General features: G+C 38.5%; 1 protein-coding gene across 1 annotated transcript in view; it reads right to left on the minus strand.

Annotated features, from left to right (window-relative positions):
- Positions 1-17,944, minus strand: part of CNTNAP4 (contactin associated protein family member 4) — a 254,154-nt gene that overhangs the window by 76,818 nt on the left and 159,392 nt on the right. The window contains exons 9-11 of the mRNA XM_030299576.1: positions 16,830-16,979; positions 11,018-11,189; positions 3,582-3,688 (exon numbers count right to left, since the gene is read on the minus strand). Coding sequence (XP_030155436.1) covers positions 3,582-3,688; positions 11,018-11,189; positions 16,830-16,979 — 429 coding nt within the window. The remainder of the gene's footprint in view (positions 1-3,581; positions 3,689-11,017; positions 11,190-16,829; positions 16,980-17,944) is intronic.

The raw sequence follows: 17,944 nt of genomic DNA on the forward strand, positions 1-17,944 counted from the left end.
TGTAAAAAAAAAATGGACCATCATAAATGGAATAGTATAAAATGAATCTCTGAAGCTCTAATTTGGACACAAAACACTCCAAGTGCTGAAATGTAATATGTACATTACTGACCGGGAGAAAAGAGAGAACACACTTTAAAACTCATTCTTTTTAAAAAAAAAAAAAACTAATATGGATGAAAGTAGGTTATATAGAGAAAGGCAGAATGAGGTTGAATTTCATGGCATTTCTTTCTGTCATTAAAGGAATATGAGATTACTGAGTCAAAATAAAAAAATATTTTTTTACATTAGGTAAAACAACAAAAGAGACGGTATGTGTTTTAAATGTTAACACACTTAGAAGTATGCTGTAACACCCATTTTGGACATCCATTCAAATGGATCTTGTGACATCCACTTTGGAATTTCTAATTCTAGCGTCACCTAACATCTGAAACACAGTAGTGTAATCTCCTTAAATAATCTGCTATTATCCAATAATTATGAAATAGAAAGGTTTTAAATAATGTTGTAACAATTCTCCTTTCTCACAAAAATTACTCACAGATAAAATCTTTAAAAAAAATAATGACCGGCAAAGCTCTTCGTCAATAATTTTAAAAGTAATTTACTAAAGAAACTTTCTCTAATTCTCTGTAATGAGAATTTAAGATAATTAAAATTGGAAGCAGAAGAAATATCTATATTAAATATTCCTTCAAGTGGTCTCAATATGTTTTGATCCATAATTGGATGGGGTTTTTTTTAAAGTTCATTTATTTACTTTGAGAGAGAGAAAGCATGAGCAGGAGACAGGCAGAGAGAGAGAGGGAGAGAGGATCCCAAGCAGGCTCCACACTGTTAGTGCAGAACCCAACAAGGGGCCTGATCCCAGAAACCATGAGATCATGACCTGAGAAGAAATCAAGAGTTGAATGTTTAACTGACTGAGCCCCCAGGTGTCCCCATAATTGGATGTTTTTGATTATACAATTATACATTTGCCATGTACAAGGTTTGATAGTAATAGCTGTATATGATACACACATCGCATTGAACACTTGGTCAAATGTACTGATAATTTTCATAAAGATTTTGATTTTATGAAATGAGAAATAAGTCATACCCTGAATGTCCTTCCTTGATCTAGTCTAAATTTTGGAAAATTATGTTAATGACGTTTTAGGCAATATGAAATAATGTAACTAATTTGCTCAATGTTACTGAAATTTCAGATAATCGTACAAATTTACTTCCCTATACCTCCACCTTCTGATGGTTTTATTTTGTTCCTATTATATATTACATAGACAAGAATTTAAGCAAGGGTTGTTTTCTAGTCACAATTATATTTTGTGCAGTGAAACAGGCATGTAAAAATGGTTATTTTATTCACTTCTGCACACATATACATATGTTCATAAATTCTTTGAAGGCGGTTGGCAGGAGATATACATAACTTGAGAGTCAGGGTTGGTATTAGAAAGGACACATGATTGAGGTGCCTGGATGGCTCAGTTGGTTAAGTATCTGACTGTTGATTTTGGCTGAAGTAGTGATCTCACAGTTTACGGGTTCGAGCCCCATGTCAGGCTCTGCAGTGATAGTGCAGAGCCTGCTTGGGATTCTCTCTCTTCCCCTCTCTCTCTGCCCTTACCCTATTCGTACTCTCTCTCTCTCAAAATAAATAAATAAACTTTGAAAAAGAAAGGAGACATGATTCCATGATGGTAATGGGGAGTACATTTGCTTCGTGTGTATTGCTTGACTCTTTATGATATGAATGTTTATAACATATTATTTTCTAATAAAACCTTTTAAAGACTCCATCCCTGCCCCGTTCTCTATTTATGCTAATGATAGTGAAGACTTCACTACAACCAAGTTCGTCCTCCTGGCCCCATTTCTCAGAATGTTTATTGGCCAAAACCCTTCAGCTCCATTTGGACCTACCTGTTCAAGAACCTAGTAAGTTAACTCCATGCTTAGAGCAAAATGTGGCCATAAACAAAAATACTTTATCAACCAGTTTTTTCCCTCAGAATGTAAATATTTAGATTCAGTCATTCATAACAATTACAAACAAAGGGTCAATTAAAACACATTGAATTAGCGTTTTGTTGGGAGTTACTACAATTAGGAAGATGGCGGATAAGAAAAAGTCAACTAGACTGGCCTTCTGCTACTGGACCTGGCTCAAGTAACTTGGTCTCTAGTTACAGTGAGGCGTGGCCTTAGCAACAGTAGGCATCCTTCATGATTCGAAGATAAGCTGATGCCTAAGAATGACCCTGGCTGCAGTGGTGCAGGCTTGAGGGTGACACCACGAGCCCCTCCCGCTCACGCCCTCGTCAGCCCCGAATCAGGACCTCTGAGGGTCCCTTCCAGAACCTGCAGGGCTGGGAGCCCGGGATGCTAACTCTCCACTCCGACAGGAGTACAAAGTAGCACACGGTGAAGAGACTGCGAATGGAGAGACTGATGACTGCATACAACACCCTCGCCTGAAGTCAAGGCTATGGGACATCGTAGTAGGAGAGAAGTCGCTCAGCAGTGTCTGTAATAATGTGAAAAAGTGGGAGAGAAAAATGGGCGTTTAGATCTCCCCACCCTATGTGCGGAAAAAGCGGACATCAAAATGGCATATGAGTCTTACTTACAATGCATGCAAACACTTCATCAGAAAACTGCATGGTTTATAATATACATAGAGTATTTATTGGTTGTGCTCCCAGGCTCTGAAGCACAATTCCAAGTGTTCACATACTCAGTGTCCCTCAGTTATTGAAGGAGGCTTGGGCAAGGTGATTAGTCTCTGTTATTTCATGAGTAAACTAGGGATGATAATAGTAACCTACTAATTCAGTGAATTTGGAACATCAGAATTCAATGAATTGGGACATACAAAATATTATATCAGTACCTGCATTTAGAAAACATTCAATAAAATGAACTATTATGATTAACATCGTTACCTGCCATCCTTATTTCATTATTCTCACTAATGGGGTTATGAGAATTTAAGGATTACTCATTCTGTATTATTTATTATTTATTCATTATCTATGTTTATTCACTATTTATAGTTATCCTTAGCTGTCTTTTTTTTTCGATATACATTTCTCCTTTGCCAGCTCTCCTACTCTTTTCTATCCTGTTTTATGTTACCTATTTCTATAAGCTACTTCGACAACTTTGTGCAAAGAGGTGTGGATTTTTTTTTTTTTTTTTTTTTTTTCAACGTTTATTTATTTTTGGGACAGAGAGAGACAGAGCATGAACGGGGGAGGGGCAGAGAGAGAGGGAGACACAGAATGGGAAACAGGCTCCAGGCTCCGAGCCATCAGCCCAGAGCCTGACGCGGGGCTCGAACTCACGGACCGCGAGATCGTGACCTGGCTGAAGTCGGACGCTTAACCGACTGCGCCACCCAGGCGCCCCAAGAGGTGTGGATTTAAAATAAACTAGGAATCAACTGGACGCTAAAATTCAGGCTTGCACGCTCCAATCCATGGACATATACGCGCACAGCCACAAAAAGGGAAATGGAACAAGGAAATCGGAACAGAGGCAAGAAGAAGCAAGTGTGTTTGGCTTACAGTTGTGGCAAGTAGCTCCCGTGTAGCCAGTGTTTGCACAGTTGCAGTGAAAGGTATTCCAGGACTGGGAACATCCACCGCCATGTTCACAGTAGTTGGGCAAACACCTACAAAAAGGTGCAGATACAATCACTACTTTTCATTTTGAGCTGTCATAAACTGTTGGTCATGGTCATGTGAGAGAAGAATGTCCACAGTACCAGAAAGGGTAAATTTAACATGACTAATGGTTATTCAGTCTGTCATTAAGGTGCTTTAATCACAGAACCAAACCTTAGATCAATAGCTGCATCAGATTTCAACCAATTCTCGTTGGTTGTGACTGCTTAATTTTCAACATGTCCTGCTACATCAGAGCACTTTCTTTTCCCTAAGTAAACATAACACTAATTCAATATGTTGCCAGAAATACCAATAGCTTACATAAAATAACAACACTCAATCTTATTGATTTACTACACTGAATATTTAAAGAAACAAGAATAAAAAAGAGAGAAGAAAAGAAGGAAGTAAGACGGAGGGACATCTTTATTCACTTTTTGAGTAGAGTGAATACCTCTAGGAATATTGAAGTTTCATTGGACAGGCACACAAATTCATAGCAGTGTGTTGGGGTGCTCTAGGGTGCTGAATGGAACTCACAGGGGCTCCCAGGATATTTGAACTTTTCCAGAGAAATACAGGCATACTCAATATCTGCCCAATCTTGCACAATTTCCTGCTTGAGGTAGTTCAATGTCAACATTAGATCATAATACATTCCTTTCAATGGTGTCCCATATTTAAGAACCTGGGTTTTCAGTAGTTGCTAAAAAACTGAAACCATGTGAAACCATGTGAAATCAGTGTTGAACAAAAATGAGGGTGGCAGTGTCTGACCTGGTCCCAAGTTTTGAAAAGTTGTACAATACTCAACAGGTAAACACGTGTAATTATGAAGTAGCTGTGTTGAATTCAAAATAAAATTAAAATATTTTTTAATTATATATATATATATATATAATCTACATATATAATTACAATATATATTATGTATGTATATTCCATTTTCAAAGGCTTACTAAATTTTAGGACATATCTATAAAGTCGTTTGGACCTAAGTTACATCTTAAATGAAGGCGTTAGTTATATCTTTTGGCTTGGAACACTATGAAAAAATGACTGAACTATATAAGGCACTGTGGCCAAAAAACTTGGGGAGCTTCTGGTATCGACCTGAAGAGCCCTGATCAGATTATGGATGCTTTTCAGTATTGATATGGAAAGATCTATTGAGACCAAAGTTTGAAATGCTCTCCATTACTCCCAAACAAAAAATTAAACTGCAAAGCCTATCAAGAATATATTCATGCTTGGGGCTTCTGCCACCTCCTTTATTAAAACTAAGGATGGGAACTTTGTGTTCTGCTCATAGGATTTCTCCAATTTTAACTGAAAACAATGCCAGTGATTTTTCCTGATTATAAAAAACAGATATCCAGTGTACAAAAAGTCAAACAACCCAGGACACAGCAGAGGAGAAATATGGTTTATAATCTCATATATAAAAATCACCATTACAAATATATACATGCATGCGCATGCATATATAAACGCATATATGCATTGGTGTGTGTGATTATATTCATAAATAAAATCGTCATGTTATTTTCCAACCTCCTTCTTAAGGATGCACAAATAAATAGTGGGCATCTTTCTATGCCAATTAAGTTTATATATATTTTAGTATTTTTATAGATTCACAGGAATCCATTCAAGAATGTTTCATGCTGTACGTATTTTTTAAGCATTTCAGATCAGTAACAATCTAGAAGAAAGAGGTAGATTAAAAAACTTAAAACACGAAAAATCCTAGTTGGTGATCAGAAAAGAAAAGGACAGCAGGCTCACGGACCTCAGCCATGCTTTAAAAGGGAGCAGATATAAGTGGCTATAACTAAGATTCTAAAGAATGAATAATCAGTGTGATACATGTGCCATTTCTATTTGATTTGCTGCTGCTGAAAGATATTGGATTCGTTTTCCTTGATTCTTGTTAGACCTGACTTTTCGCATTTTTTAAGTACAATGTGAAGACTGGATTGTGAGTGGTGTTGAAATTCACCGCGTAGTAGCCTCTCCTGACAACTAGTAAGTAACCTACAGCAAATTACATTGTAGAGTGAAGGACTGATTTTCATTCAGTGTTCTAAACAATTTACGCTCTTCTCTTTCCTTAGTCATTCTCTGTAGCCTCCAACACTTTTCTGCTGATATTTGTCATTATTTTCACTGTTTATAATGGGCAGGGGATACGGACAGCAGCCCCCTTTGTGGTTCTGTCCTCACCTCGCCGAGGGACTGGCCTCCCTCAGCCCTCAGGCACCCAGATTTCTGACTTAGGGTCACTTCCCCTGTATGTCCATAGAGGACAGGGGCAGGGCTTCTAGGTGAGTGTGCGTGTGTGAATGTGGATAAGGAAGATGTGAGTATGTAAGGGGTGTGGGAATGTTCTTGTAAGTGTGCGCATGTGTGTGTGCATATGCGTGGATTAGTAAGTAAGGAGGTGCCAGAATGTGCAAATAAAGAGTGTATTGTAAAGACTGGATGTGGTAAAGCTTTGGAAGTGTGTGACTGAGCACACAGATGTGTACACACGTATGAGAGGCTGTTCGTCTGTGTGTAAAGAGTATGTGCGAACAGGCACATGAAAAGATGTTCAGCGTCGCTCCTTATCAGGGAAATACAAATCAAAACCACACTCAGGTATCACCTCACGCCAGTCAGAGTGGCCAAAATGAACAAATCAGGAGACTATAGATGCTGGAGAGGATGTGGAGAAACGGGAACCCTCTTGCACTGTTGGTGGGAATGCAAATTGGTGCAGCCGCTCTGGAAAGCAGTGTGGAGGTTCCTCAGAAAATTAAAAATAGACCTACCCTATGACCCAGCAATAGCACTGCTAGGAATCTACCCAAGGGATACAGGAGTACTGATGCATAGGGGCACTTGTACCCCAATGTTCATAGCAGCACTCTCAACAATAGCCAAATTATGGAAAGAGCCTAAATGTCCATCAACTGATGAATGGATAAAGAAATTGTGGTTTATATACACAATGGAATACTACGTGGCAATGAGAAAAAATGAAATATGGCCTTTTGTAGCAACGTGGATGGAACTGGAGAGTGTGATGCTAAGTGAAATAAGCCATACAGAGAAAGACAGATACCATATGGTTTCACTCTTATGTGGATCCTGAGAAACTTAACAGGAACCCATGGGGGAGGGGAAGGAAAAAAAAAAAAAAAAAAAAAAAAGGACGTTAGAGTGGGAGAGAGCCAAAGCATAAGAGACTGTTAAAAACTGAGAACAAACTGAGGGTTGATGGGGGGTGGGAGGGAGGGGAGGGTGGGTGATGGGTATTGAGGAGGGCACCTTTTGGGATGAGCACTGGGTGTTGTATGGAAACCAATTTGTCAATAAACTTCATAAAAAAAAAAAAAAAAAAAAAAAAGAGTATGTGCGAATGACCGTACAAAGGTGAGTGTGAGCATGTGTAAATATATGTACACCTTTACATGTAGATCTGATCCAACTTAAAGTTACAGTAAAAAAGGAGCTACATTTGCTTAAGTTCCTGTCAGATTTTTAAGTATATTTTTCATGTTCCTGTTTATTTTTCACTGCAATGTATTAAATCATCAAATTATGTGTTTATTATATGTAGCTTGAATAGAAACCACAATAGATGTGAATGTGCGCCCAGGGGGCTGTGCAGTTTGGCAGGCAGACATTTTAGTGGGACCTGGCCAGCCCCAGAGCGCTGAGATCGGATGCGGGCTCTCTCCTGAGCTGCGTCCTCTTAGCCAACCTCACCTCTCTGTGCACCTGCTCTCAGATTTACAAGAAACAAACACTACCAGGAAGAGACTCTAAGGGTGTTTTGTGAGGATTACTTTAAATACACATTAATTAATTTAAAATTCATTTTAGGGAGCGCCCCTCTATCTGCTAAATGGGACACTGTCCAATTCATAAATCATTTAATATACCCAATGAGATCTTTAACATTAAAAAATAAATAGGCAAAATTCATTTTAGAATGGTTGTTACACACAGTCTCTCACACACGTACACATTCACAAGCTTACTCACATATCCAAAAGCACCTCCCACACTCATGCAAATCCTTACATACACCGCCACACAGCTCCTCACATGCTAACTTGTACATATACACACACTCACACACATCAACGCTATTCCCACACACGTGCACACACTTGTAGGTCATTCACACATGCATTCCCAGACTCCTTACACACTTGCATCATCCTTACACATTAGTCACTCAAACTCACAGACTTAAATACTAATTCACGTTAAGTGCTGAGAATACAGCCTGGTAAACAGATTTTTTTTAAAAAGAGACTTTATTTAATAATGCTTGGAAGCTATGTCAATAGGTATAGCATAGACGACCAAAATAAATGAATATACGTTTTCTTCTGAATATAAGAAAATGAGTCGAGAAATACTTTTGGAAATTTAAAAGGTAAACATACATAAAAGTTACTTTGGTTTTTGCTATTATTTTTAATACTGCTAGGGCTACTATTAGTCATAAGTTTTTCTAAAAAAAAGAAAGCATGTATAGCCACAATCTATCCACAATTTGCTCACTCTTTCTGAAAAGTCTTCTCAAAGTGTGGTACTAAAACCATACATTCTCCAACTGTGCTATAAACCACAGTCCTCTGTTTTACAAGTGTGTATCTCCAGAAAGTAGGCAATCCAGCCTCCTCGGGTAAAACGGCAGCTTCGGAGAAACCCAGTTTGGAGAAGTGTGGATCCACCAGCACCAAAGGAATTGTCTACAATCTAAGATGGTTAACACGACTATCACTGATTGTGGATGACTGAATCTCCCCGCAGATCCTAATGATTGTTAGCCACTTGGAAGTGAGCCCTACCTCTTCAGAGCTGGCATGCCCTTCCCCAAATGGGGATTAAGGTTCTAGAGCTGATGTGGACATAACTATGGAGAAGGTCACTGTCATTTAGTACCAAAATCAAGCCAACTGAGGTTTACTGTCTAAATTCTTCCTTTACGTATCATCTTTCATTATAGAAAGAATTATTTTAGCTACAAATTGGGTTAAATAGCTAAATGCATATTCATAAAGAGTAAAGTATGGACTTTTAATCCATTGCTAAATGAGATCACAATTATTTTTTTCTACACACAACACAACACCTATTAGTGTCCAAAACAGGATCCACAGACACTGACAGACTAACAGTCTATTAGATATAACACACATCATATATAATAACAGATATAATATATACGTTTATGTTGATAAAATGTCTCATGCAAATAAAAAGTTATTTTTAAAGCTCAGTATTTATATTTATTCAAAATATATATTGAACACCTCTACAGGGTAGGAGCTAAGTCTGTCACAATGTTTAATTTTTTTATCCGCAATGACCATGACATTCCATTAAACTCAATAATTAAAATTAACAACCTTCATATTAAAACATGACTGGCAAGATTATTTGGCTATAGTTGCCCAGGCCTAAAAATACTTTTTAATTATTAACTATCAATTGTTATTTTAAAATTTACCTGTCCTCTACAATTAACTCCCAAATCTTATGCTACCATGTCCTGCACTAGAGCTCCTAATGAAACTACTGGATCATGTTTATACCTTGATCAATGCTATAGTTCCAAACTTTTCCAAAGGAGGGGTTCCTTTTTATTTTCCCTGCAGAGAAGACAGTAATGTGCTGTTAAAGGTACACATTAGGAGCAGAGCAACCGTTAAACTGCTATGCCACTGAAAATATTAGTCAGCTGTCAGAGAAGCAAAAGACATTTTGATAACCAGCCACATAGGTCTCTGACTTACTGGTACGTGCTGATCAATACTACTGTTAGAATGTACAAATTTATTGAGTTTAATGATATTTTTTTGATACATTTATACTCGTCTAAAATTATAGCAGCATTGCCGCGGCAACTTCTTACTCAACACGTCTCTGGAGGCAAGGGAAACAAAAGCAAACATGAACTATTGGGACCTCATCAAAATAAAAACCATCTGCACAGCAAAGGAAACAATCAGCAAAACTAAAAGGCAACTGATAGAATGGAAGAAGATATTTGCAAGTGACATATCAGATAAAGGGTTAGTATCCAAAATCTATAAAGAATTTATCAAACTCAACACCCAAAAAACAAATAATCCAATGAAGCAATGGGCAAAAGACATGAACAGACACTTCTCCAAAGAAGACATCCAGATGCCTAACACATGAAAAAATGCTCAACATCATTCACCATCAGGGAAATACAAATCAAAACCCCAATGAGATACGACCTGACACCTGTCAGAATGGCTAACATTAACAACTCAGGCAACTACAGATGTTGGCGAGGATGCAGAGAAAGAGGAGATCTTTTGCACTGCTGGTGGGAATGCAAACTGGCACAGCCACTCTGGAAAACAGTAAGGAGGTTCCTCAAAAAATTAAAAATAGAACTATCTTATGACCCAGAAATTGCACTAGTAGGTATTTATCCAAGGGATACAGTTGTGCTGTTTCACAGGGGCATATGCACCCCAATGTTTATAACAGCACCATTGATAATAACCAAAGTATGGAAAAAGCCCAAATGTCCACTGACTGATGAATGGATAAAGAAATGTGGTGTACATATATACAATAGAGTATTAGTCGGCAATAAAAAAGAATGAAATCCTGCCATGTGCAACTACATGGATGGAAATAGAGGATATTATGCTAAGTGAAATTAGACAGAGAAAGACAAATATCATATGACTCCACTTGTATGAGGAATTTAAGATACAAAACAGATGAACATAAGGGAAGGGAAGCAAAAATAATGTAAAAACAAGGAGGAGGACAAAACATAAGAGAATTTTAGTTACAGAGAACAAACCGAGGCTTGCTGGAGGGGTTGTGGATGGGGGATGGGGTAAATGGGTAAGGGGCATTAGGGAGGACACTTGTTGGGATGAGCACTGGGTGTTAGATACATAGGGGATGAATCACTGGAATCTACTCCTTAAATCATTACAGCACTATGCTAAATAACTTGGATGCAAATTAAAAAATAAAAATAAAATAAATAAAAGTTATAGCAGCATCAACATTACCTTTTGTAAATCGGTAGCATGTTAACATATAAATAACATGGTCACACGTCTCCCACCTAAATTTTATCCCTGGAAACACAAAGCATAAAACTAAAAGCATATTTTTCTTATTTCTAATGTGAGTATCATCCATTTCCTGTGGAATAGGTGATGGTGGGAAAGGGAGTTTTAAAACATGTTCATTTTATATATAAGTTTTAATATGCTGCCAAACATTTGAAAATGGACGGGTCAAAGTTAAAGAAAAAATGAGATCTGTACCTGTCTGTGATTCCACATGAGTCTATCTGAAGGTCACTGAAGTTTCCAAGGGATCCCTGCTGAACTGAAATCAGATCCACCACCTTGTTACTGACAGAAATGAGTCTCATACATCCCTGAAATCCACCAAGTGGATTTTTACATTTGGATCCAAGGCTGTTGTCAGGACAACCTGATCAAAACAAAACAAAACAAAACAAAGTAAGTCAGGATACATCATAATCAATCAGGATTTAGTACCATAGACTGCTTCATTATGAAAAAAAAAAAAGAAAGAAAGAAAGGAAAAGAAGTAGCCATTTGATTATTTTCTTAAAATTAAAAGAGGGAGGAAGAGCCCCTCGCAGTCATCATTAGTTTGATCTAAATGACAAACTGCAATTTATACAAAGTATTTCTCATTACTACCATAGAATTCTTATGAAATAATGTTACAGTAATTATCATACAATTATTATACTATATTATTATTACATAATATTGAATTATGTATTACAGTTAAACATAGGAACTTAGTCTTTTGGAATGCAAAAAAAGGCATAAAGATTGAAAATGTGCACTGCGCATAAGAAAAGATAAATCAATAACTATGAAATACCTTGGTATTTGAAACTATTTGGGAAAGGAGTTATATTGACTTGGGATAAAATTACCAACCGTCTATTTAATTAAATACTTTATTTCTATATGCATATAAAAGCCATATACGCATGCATTTTAATAAATCATAATGACTTAATGTCAAAAACATTTCACTGTGATTTTATTTATCCTTTGACTCACAAAAGAATGTTCCATTTATATTGATTTTTTCTAACACTTACCTAAGCCCTGTTTCTAATTATTTAAATAATAAAGAACAATAATATTAACCATTACTCTCTGAGTTTTAATGATGTTCTAAGTGTTTCTCTATCCAAGTGAAATAAATAATTTTATGGAGTATGAGCACATATATTATACTTATGTATTTTTCATTAATCTTTCTTTGCCGTTATGGTTGTCAAGCACTATTACAGTTTCGAAGAATAAGAAATGAATCAGCAACTTCCTAATTCCAATACAATCCACGCTATTTTTCTACCTGAGAATTTCCATTATAATTACATACTGTGACTGAAGATATTTCCCCTTTAATGCTTGTTTTCCTAACAAAACCCATTTATATGGCAAGTGAAGACCAGGATTCATATTTAAAACTATTATCAGGTACACTGAAATATTATATTTTGACCAAGGGAGACTCTGAAGTTTCAAGTTTGATGTATCAAGAAAAGGTGATGAATGCTCTTTGAGTATCAATTTATTGCACAGGCCACTACACACATTTTCGGTGCTTAAAATTCTTCTGTGGTATAGGATATGGTTATTATAACCTCGCTATGTTTTCTAGATGACTTATTAACCAATTAAGAATGTTAAAGTAACAACTGAGACGATAATAGTTCAACAATATTTGGGGGTGACTACAATATGCCAGGAATATAAACAGCTCTGCTAATCTCCTTTTCTCCAGGTAGTGTTTCCTGACACATTTCAAACTATCTCAGAATAAAATAAATTTTGCAATATGCCTGCAGGGAATAAAACTAAGCAAACTCAGTCACCAAGAAAGATGATGGAACTTTCAGAAAGCACATTGTCGTACCATGAGGAACTTTGTATTCCTAGTTACGATGTTTAATAAGCAAGAGATTCTAAGAGTAAAGAAAGGTTCAAGCCAGGTTAGTCTCATTAGTCTATGATAACAGGCACCCACAAGTGAATTTATTGCAATAGCAAGGAGAAGTTCAGCACTGAACCCGTTTGAGATGGAAGTTTTAAAATATGAAGATTTCTAGGGAATACTTAATGTTGAATTAATGGATGGATCCATTCCTGGAGGCAGTCGGCATGTTAAGCACCTCTGAAGATGACAGATAAATTATCACTCGATGTCACTGCACCAGAAGTAAGATGTCGGCTTTGACTTCACGGTGGTCTAGCCTGTTCACTGGATGGATAATGTTTGATTTACACAAGCGGGGGTGTGAGAATTCTGCACACGGTCTAGTGCCTCCAGTTTGCACCGCACAGTGTGTTATTCTTTAGCACATAGATCACATGGGGCAACATACAGAAATTAGGCATTTATCTGTCCTCAACCCAGACTTAAAATTTATAATTTATAAATGATAAAAGCTGGGCACAATGTGCCACAAAGCAGTCCAAATTTGTGAAAAGGACTCAGCAGGGGCTGGGGGGAGAAAGAGTAGAGAACGACGGACAGATAATGGGATCTGGCATGGCATATGCAGAATGCTGTGGTTTCTGAGCAGCCCCCCTCCCAATATAACTGTCACTCTCAAGATGGGCCTCGAATGGACGTACAATGCGGGCTGGTGGAACAGTGGGGCACGGCAGCCATGTTAGGCTGATTGTAGCTGATAAGATCACCAGAAATTTGCAGCTGAACTGAGACACAAATGGAAGAAAACTTATAAGATCCCATCTCAGAACATTGGACATTTATTCACTTGAGGATAAACTGGCTAAAGAATTAACACCCTAGGAAGCGCCTTCCACCTAGATAAAGCAGATCCTAGTAATACAGGGGGCTCTCATGCACAAAGAGCCGAAGGTCCAGTAGGGTCAACAACTGTCACAGTTTGCCTTCGGACTCAGGGCATCTAGTGCGAAAACTGGGAAGAGATGATCACCCCACTCCCCTTCCAGTCCACTTTCGGAATCCAGGATTCCCAGCCCAAAGCCCCAAGTGAGCTTCCAGAAGGATGGACCTTCTCTATTAGTCTCTGGAGCACAAACCCGGGAAGAGGAAGGGGGGAGCTGGGCAGCAGAAGGCCTCCTGCTTTCTTTTGGACCCTTGTTCCCAATCCTGGAAGTGTCAGGGTGCTCTACAGTTTGCAGAGCATGAGATCAGTAGAATCTCATGCTCAAAATGTTCTGGTACCAAAGGACACCAACCGAGAACTTGATTGCGTTTTATTATGGAACATTCCACGGTATATTGGTTAGGAACTCAGAAACACCTCAATAGATGCCAGTTAAAAAGAACATGAGAGGGAGAAATACCCCAAATTCGAGACAGTGTTTATCTGGGGAGAAGAGACATGACTCTGGAGGGACAAATGGATATTGATACTATTATCTTTCTAAGCTGGGAAATGCACATGTAGATATGCACAGCATTCTAATTAATATGCTTTAAAATGCACACATGATGTAAGATGTGAGCAACCGAGGACCCTGGGTTCAGGGGGTATGGGAACTCTGGGTATCTTTGCAGCTTTTTGATAAATCTAAAACTATTCAAAGATTAAAAGTTTATTTAAATAAAATGGTGTGTATCATAATAAAAACAAGCAAAATTACAGAGTGCACATGTGATGTAGGTTTCACCATAAAAAATATTACAGAATGAATAATAGCAATAAAAATTTTCCACAAAAATAGGTAGGCATTGTTAAATATGAACATAAAGGATGAGAAATACTGTAAGAATGATGATTCTATTTTCATGATTTACACTTTTATCCAATCCAGTCATTTTTATCTAGTCTTTTTTTTTTCCACACTTAACAATATGCGTGTTTTTAAAATCTCTTTTAGTGCTTCTAAATCTTTTCCGTTGAAGTGAAAGCTGTTAGTTAATTTGTTCTCTAGATCTTACCATTTATTAAAGGAATGTGCTCCTATGGATTGCCAGAAAATCAATCATATATTCCATGAGGTTTAATACACAAGTTGGTTCAGAAATGCACAAATCTCACTAAAGAAGGCAATTACATCTTTTGGGATTGTTGCCACTATGCTGCCATTCACAGTAATGGATTATGTAGGGGGTTTTGTTTGTTTGTTCTCTTTTTTTTTTTTTTTTAAGAAATTTTTTACTTTCCATCCACCTTATTTCCATTTCGTTGGCCTTTGTGGAAGAGCAGCTTAAGACCACTCAGTGCTGGTTCCTGCCCATTCAGTCGCCTGAGCAGGGGGAGCTGTGGACCAGTCTTCAGCAGCAGGCTGAGCGCCCGAGTCAGTAGGGAAATGCCAAACAGGCACAGAGGGCACCCGCCCGCCTTCAGGACCAGTCTGTGACTTCAGGGTGAGTGGCAGTGAACTCAGGAGCTGGAGCAGCCCATTCACCCTGAAATTCCTCCTTGGTCACAGTCTTTTCAGCAGCAATCTGCTCCTCCTTTTCAATCTCTTCAGGATCTCTGTAGAAGTAGAGACCAGACACGACTTCCTACGGGTGTTGTGGGTAATGGCACCACACGTGCACAGAACTTCCCAGGCCAGCATCCAATACATCAGACCCACTGAGCGAGCTCCCTTGTCGTGACAACGGATGGCGATGTCCACAGGGCAGAGAGGGGAGTTTGTGCTACACAGAGCGATGGAAGGCAGGCTAATATAAGACACCTCTGTGAGAGACTGGTGGTCAGCCCTGCGATTAATAACCAGCAGAAGTCTCCGCTCCTGGAAGGCTGCCTGGATCTGGTTAGTGGAGGTTCCGGGGGTGAAGTGGCCAGCAACAGGAGTGGCTCCAGTGGCAGAACACTTCAGCCCAGCTTGCTGGCCAGGATCCCTGTATGATACGACACTAACATCAGCCAGGTTTTCATCAGCAACAATGGTGCACGAGCTGCCAGCAGAAGCTTCTCCCAAATTCTCTTCAGATTCATGATGTAGACGCCATCACCTTTCCTTTTGTAGATGTACTGTCGTTCCACTTGCAAGTCAAGGTTGGTGCCACCCACGCGGGTTCCTGCTGCAAAAATTTGACGGCATCCTCCTCCTTCAATTGTAGGACATCGAGGGCTCTGGACTTTGTGAAAGTTTCTCTTTAAGTTATGGTGGGAACACAGAACAACGCCATATGCACCCCTCCTTGGGTAGCATGGAAAGTGTTTTAAAGTGTTAACATCAGACGAATGATGCATGGTCTGTGTGCTTACTGTCAACTCTTAGAAAGGAATTTGTATTTTACTGATGAATAATAAAGATTGGGCTACTTGCCACCAAATTCAAAAGTGATTCTAGACAGAAGGACTGTTAAAATTCAAAATTGCAGCAATAAAAAACATACCAAGTCAAGATTAGAAATAAGTCTTACTACTAACAGTTTTACACCTTTGCCTTTCTAATGGCAAATCACCTTTGATTTTAATTTTCCACGCTAAAGATTCATTTCCATTTCCAAGGTTTTCTTTTCCAAACTTTTAGTTCAATCAAACATCCCCTGGGCAGGTAAACGCTTCATGTGTCTTTGTTCTCTTAGAGAGATGACCTGGTGTTGAAGGTTGATGCCCTAATTTCATCCACGGTATCAGTGCATTATTACTTAGCGATGAGCAGAGGTTTCTATGGCTAATTGAGTTAGATTATTTGCCATTGGCATAATATTGCCCTTCTGCATTGGACAGTAGGAAAGCAATAAGGATGCTCCAGAGGAGCTAAGAGCCATGTTCACAAAAATACTGCAATAAAACCAGGCCATAAAAATCTGAAAAAGTCATATAAGAACCATTTAACACTAGGAAAATATAACAAAGTTCGAAAGGAAGAACTGAAGAGGGTGGCTTATTTGCAGTCATTCTCATGCAGAAATTGTAAACATAAGTAAATCCATCTCTAAGAAAGGCCTTTTAGGCCATAGTCGGTCCATCTTGATTCACTCAACATTTCCATGCTCAACGAGAGGGAGACATTATTCCATACTATTGACATTTGTTAAAATGATGACATCTCCAGGACAAAAGGGCAAGTAACTGCAAATATGGGTCAGTGTCTCATATGGCCTGACCTCTTCTCTTACCTCCAAAATAATAGGTGCCACCTGAATAAGTCTGCTCAGACCCCAGGGAAGAAGCAACAGAGGCCACCTGGCCATCCACTGCCACACTCAAGTGATTCCTTTTGGCAGATAAGGAGATGGAATGCCACTGCCCATCATTTAATCCAACACCTAGGGGAGATAAAAATCAGTTAAAAGAGTTATCTTTCAACAGGGAACAGCATAAGCCCTTGGTTAGGAACAGCAATATACACATCACCCAGTCAAGCACAGCACTCCCATATGTTAACAAAAGGAAACCAAAAGACAGGAAGAGGAGACAAGTGGGTACCCTCTTGGGGAAAATGGTATATGATTCCTTTCTGAGGGTCTTAATAAAGGGAACAAAATCCCCAACACTGGGCAAAGTCTAACCCAATAAAACGACTTATCTGCTTTTTTTTTTTTTTTTACATTTGTGTGTAGTCGTTTTATATATTTAGCAAAGTATATCAAGTCAATCATTACAAAAATATTGGGAGAGACTATAATGAATATTGAAAGTTTGCCCATATAATACAAAGTTAAAAAATAAAGCAGTATGGGGGCACCTGGCCAGCTCAGTCAGTTAAGTGTCTGACTCTTGGTTTTGGCTCAGGTCATGCTCTCACGGTTTTACGAGTTCAAGCCCCACGTCAGGCTCTGGGCTGGCAGCACGGAGCCTGCTTGGGATTCTCTCTCTTTCCCTCTCTCCCCACCCTTCCCCTGCTCACATGCTGTCTGTGTCCCTCTCATAAATAAATAAATATAAAAATATATAAATAAATAAATTAAGCAGTGTGTAAAACCACATTTACATAGTCGATCCTCATAGTGCATAGGATTTGCAAATCCACCTAAGTCACCATAATGCATCTGTAACCCCAAAACCAATACTCAGGGCATCTTTGGAATCATTCACAGAAACGTATATAGAGGGGTGAAAAAACGGAGTGGATGGACACACGTTTCCAGCTGAGGTTAAACAAGGAGATGACACTTGTTTCACCTGTCGTATGTAAACACGTTTTCCAACTTTTTGTGCTTTTGGTTGGTGATTTTGCAATTTAAAAGACCTCAGGGGGCACCTGGGTGGCTCAGTCACTTGAGTGACATGG

Source organism: Lynx canadensis, chromosome E2 (genome assembly GCF_007474595.2).
Source record: "Lynx canadensis isolate LIC74 chromosome E2, mLynCan4.pri.v2, whole genome shotgun sequence".
NCBI lineage: Eukaryota > Metazoa > Chordata > Mammalia > Carnivora > Felidae > Lynx > Lynx canadensis.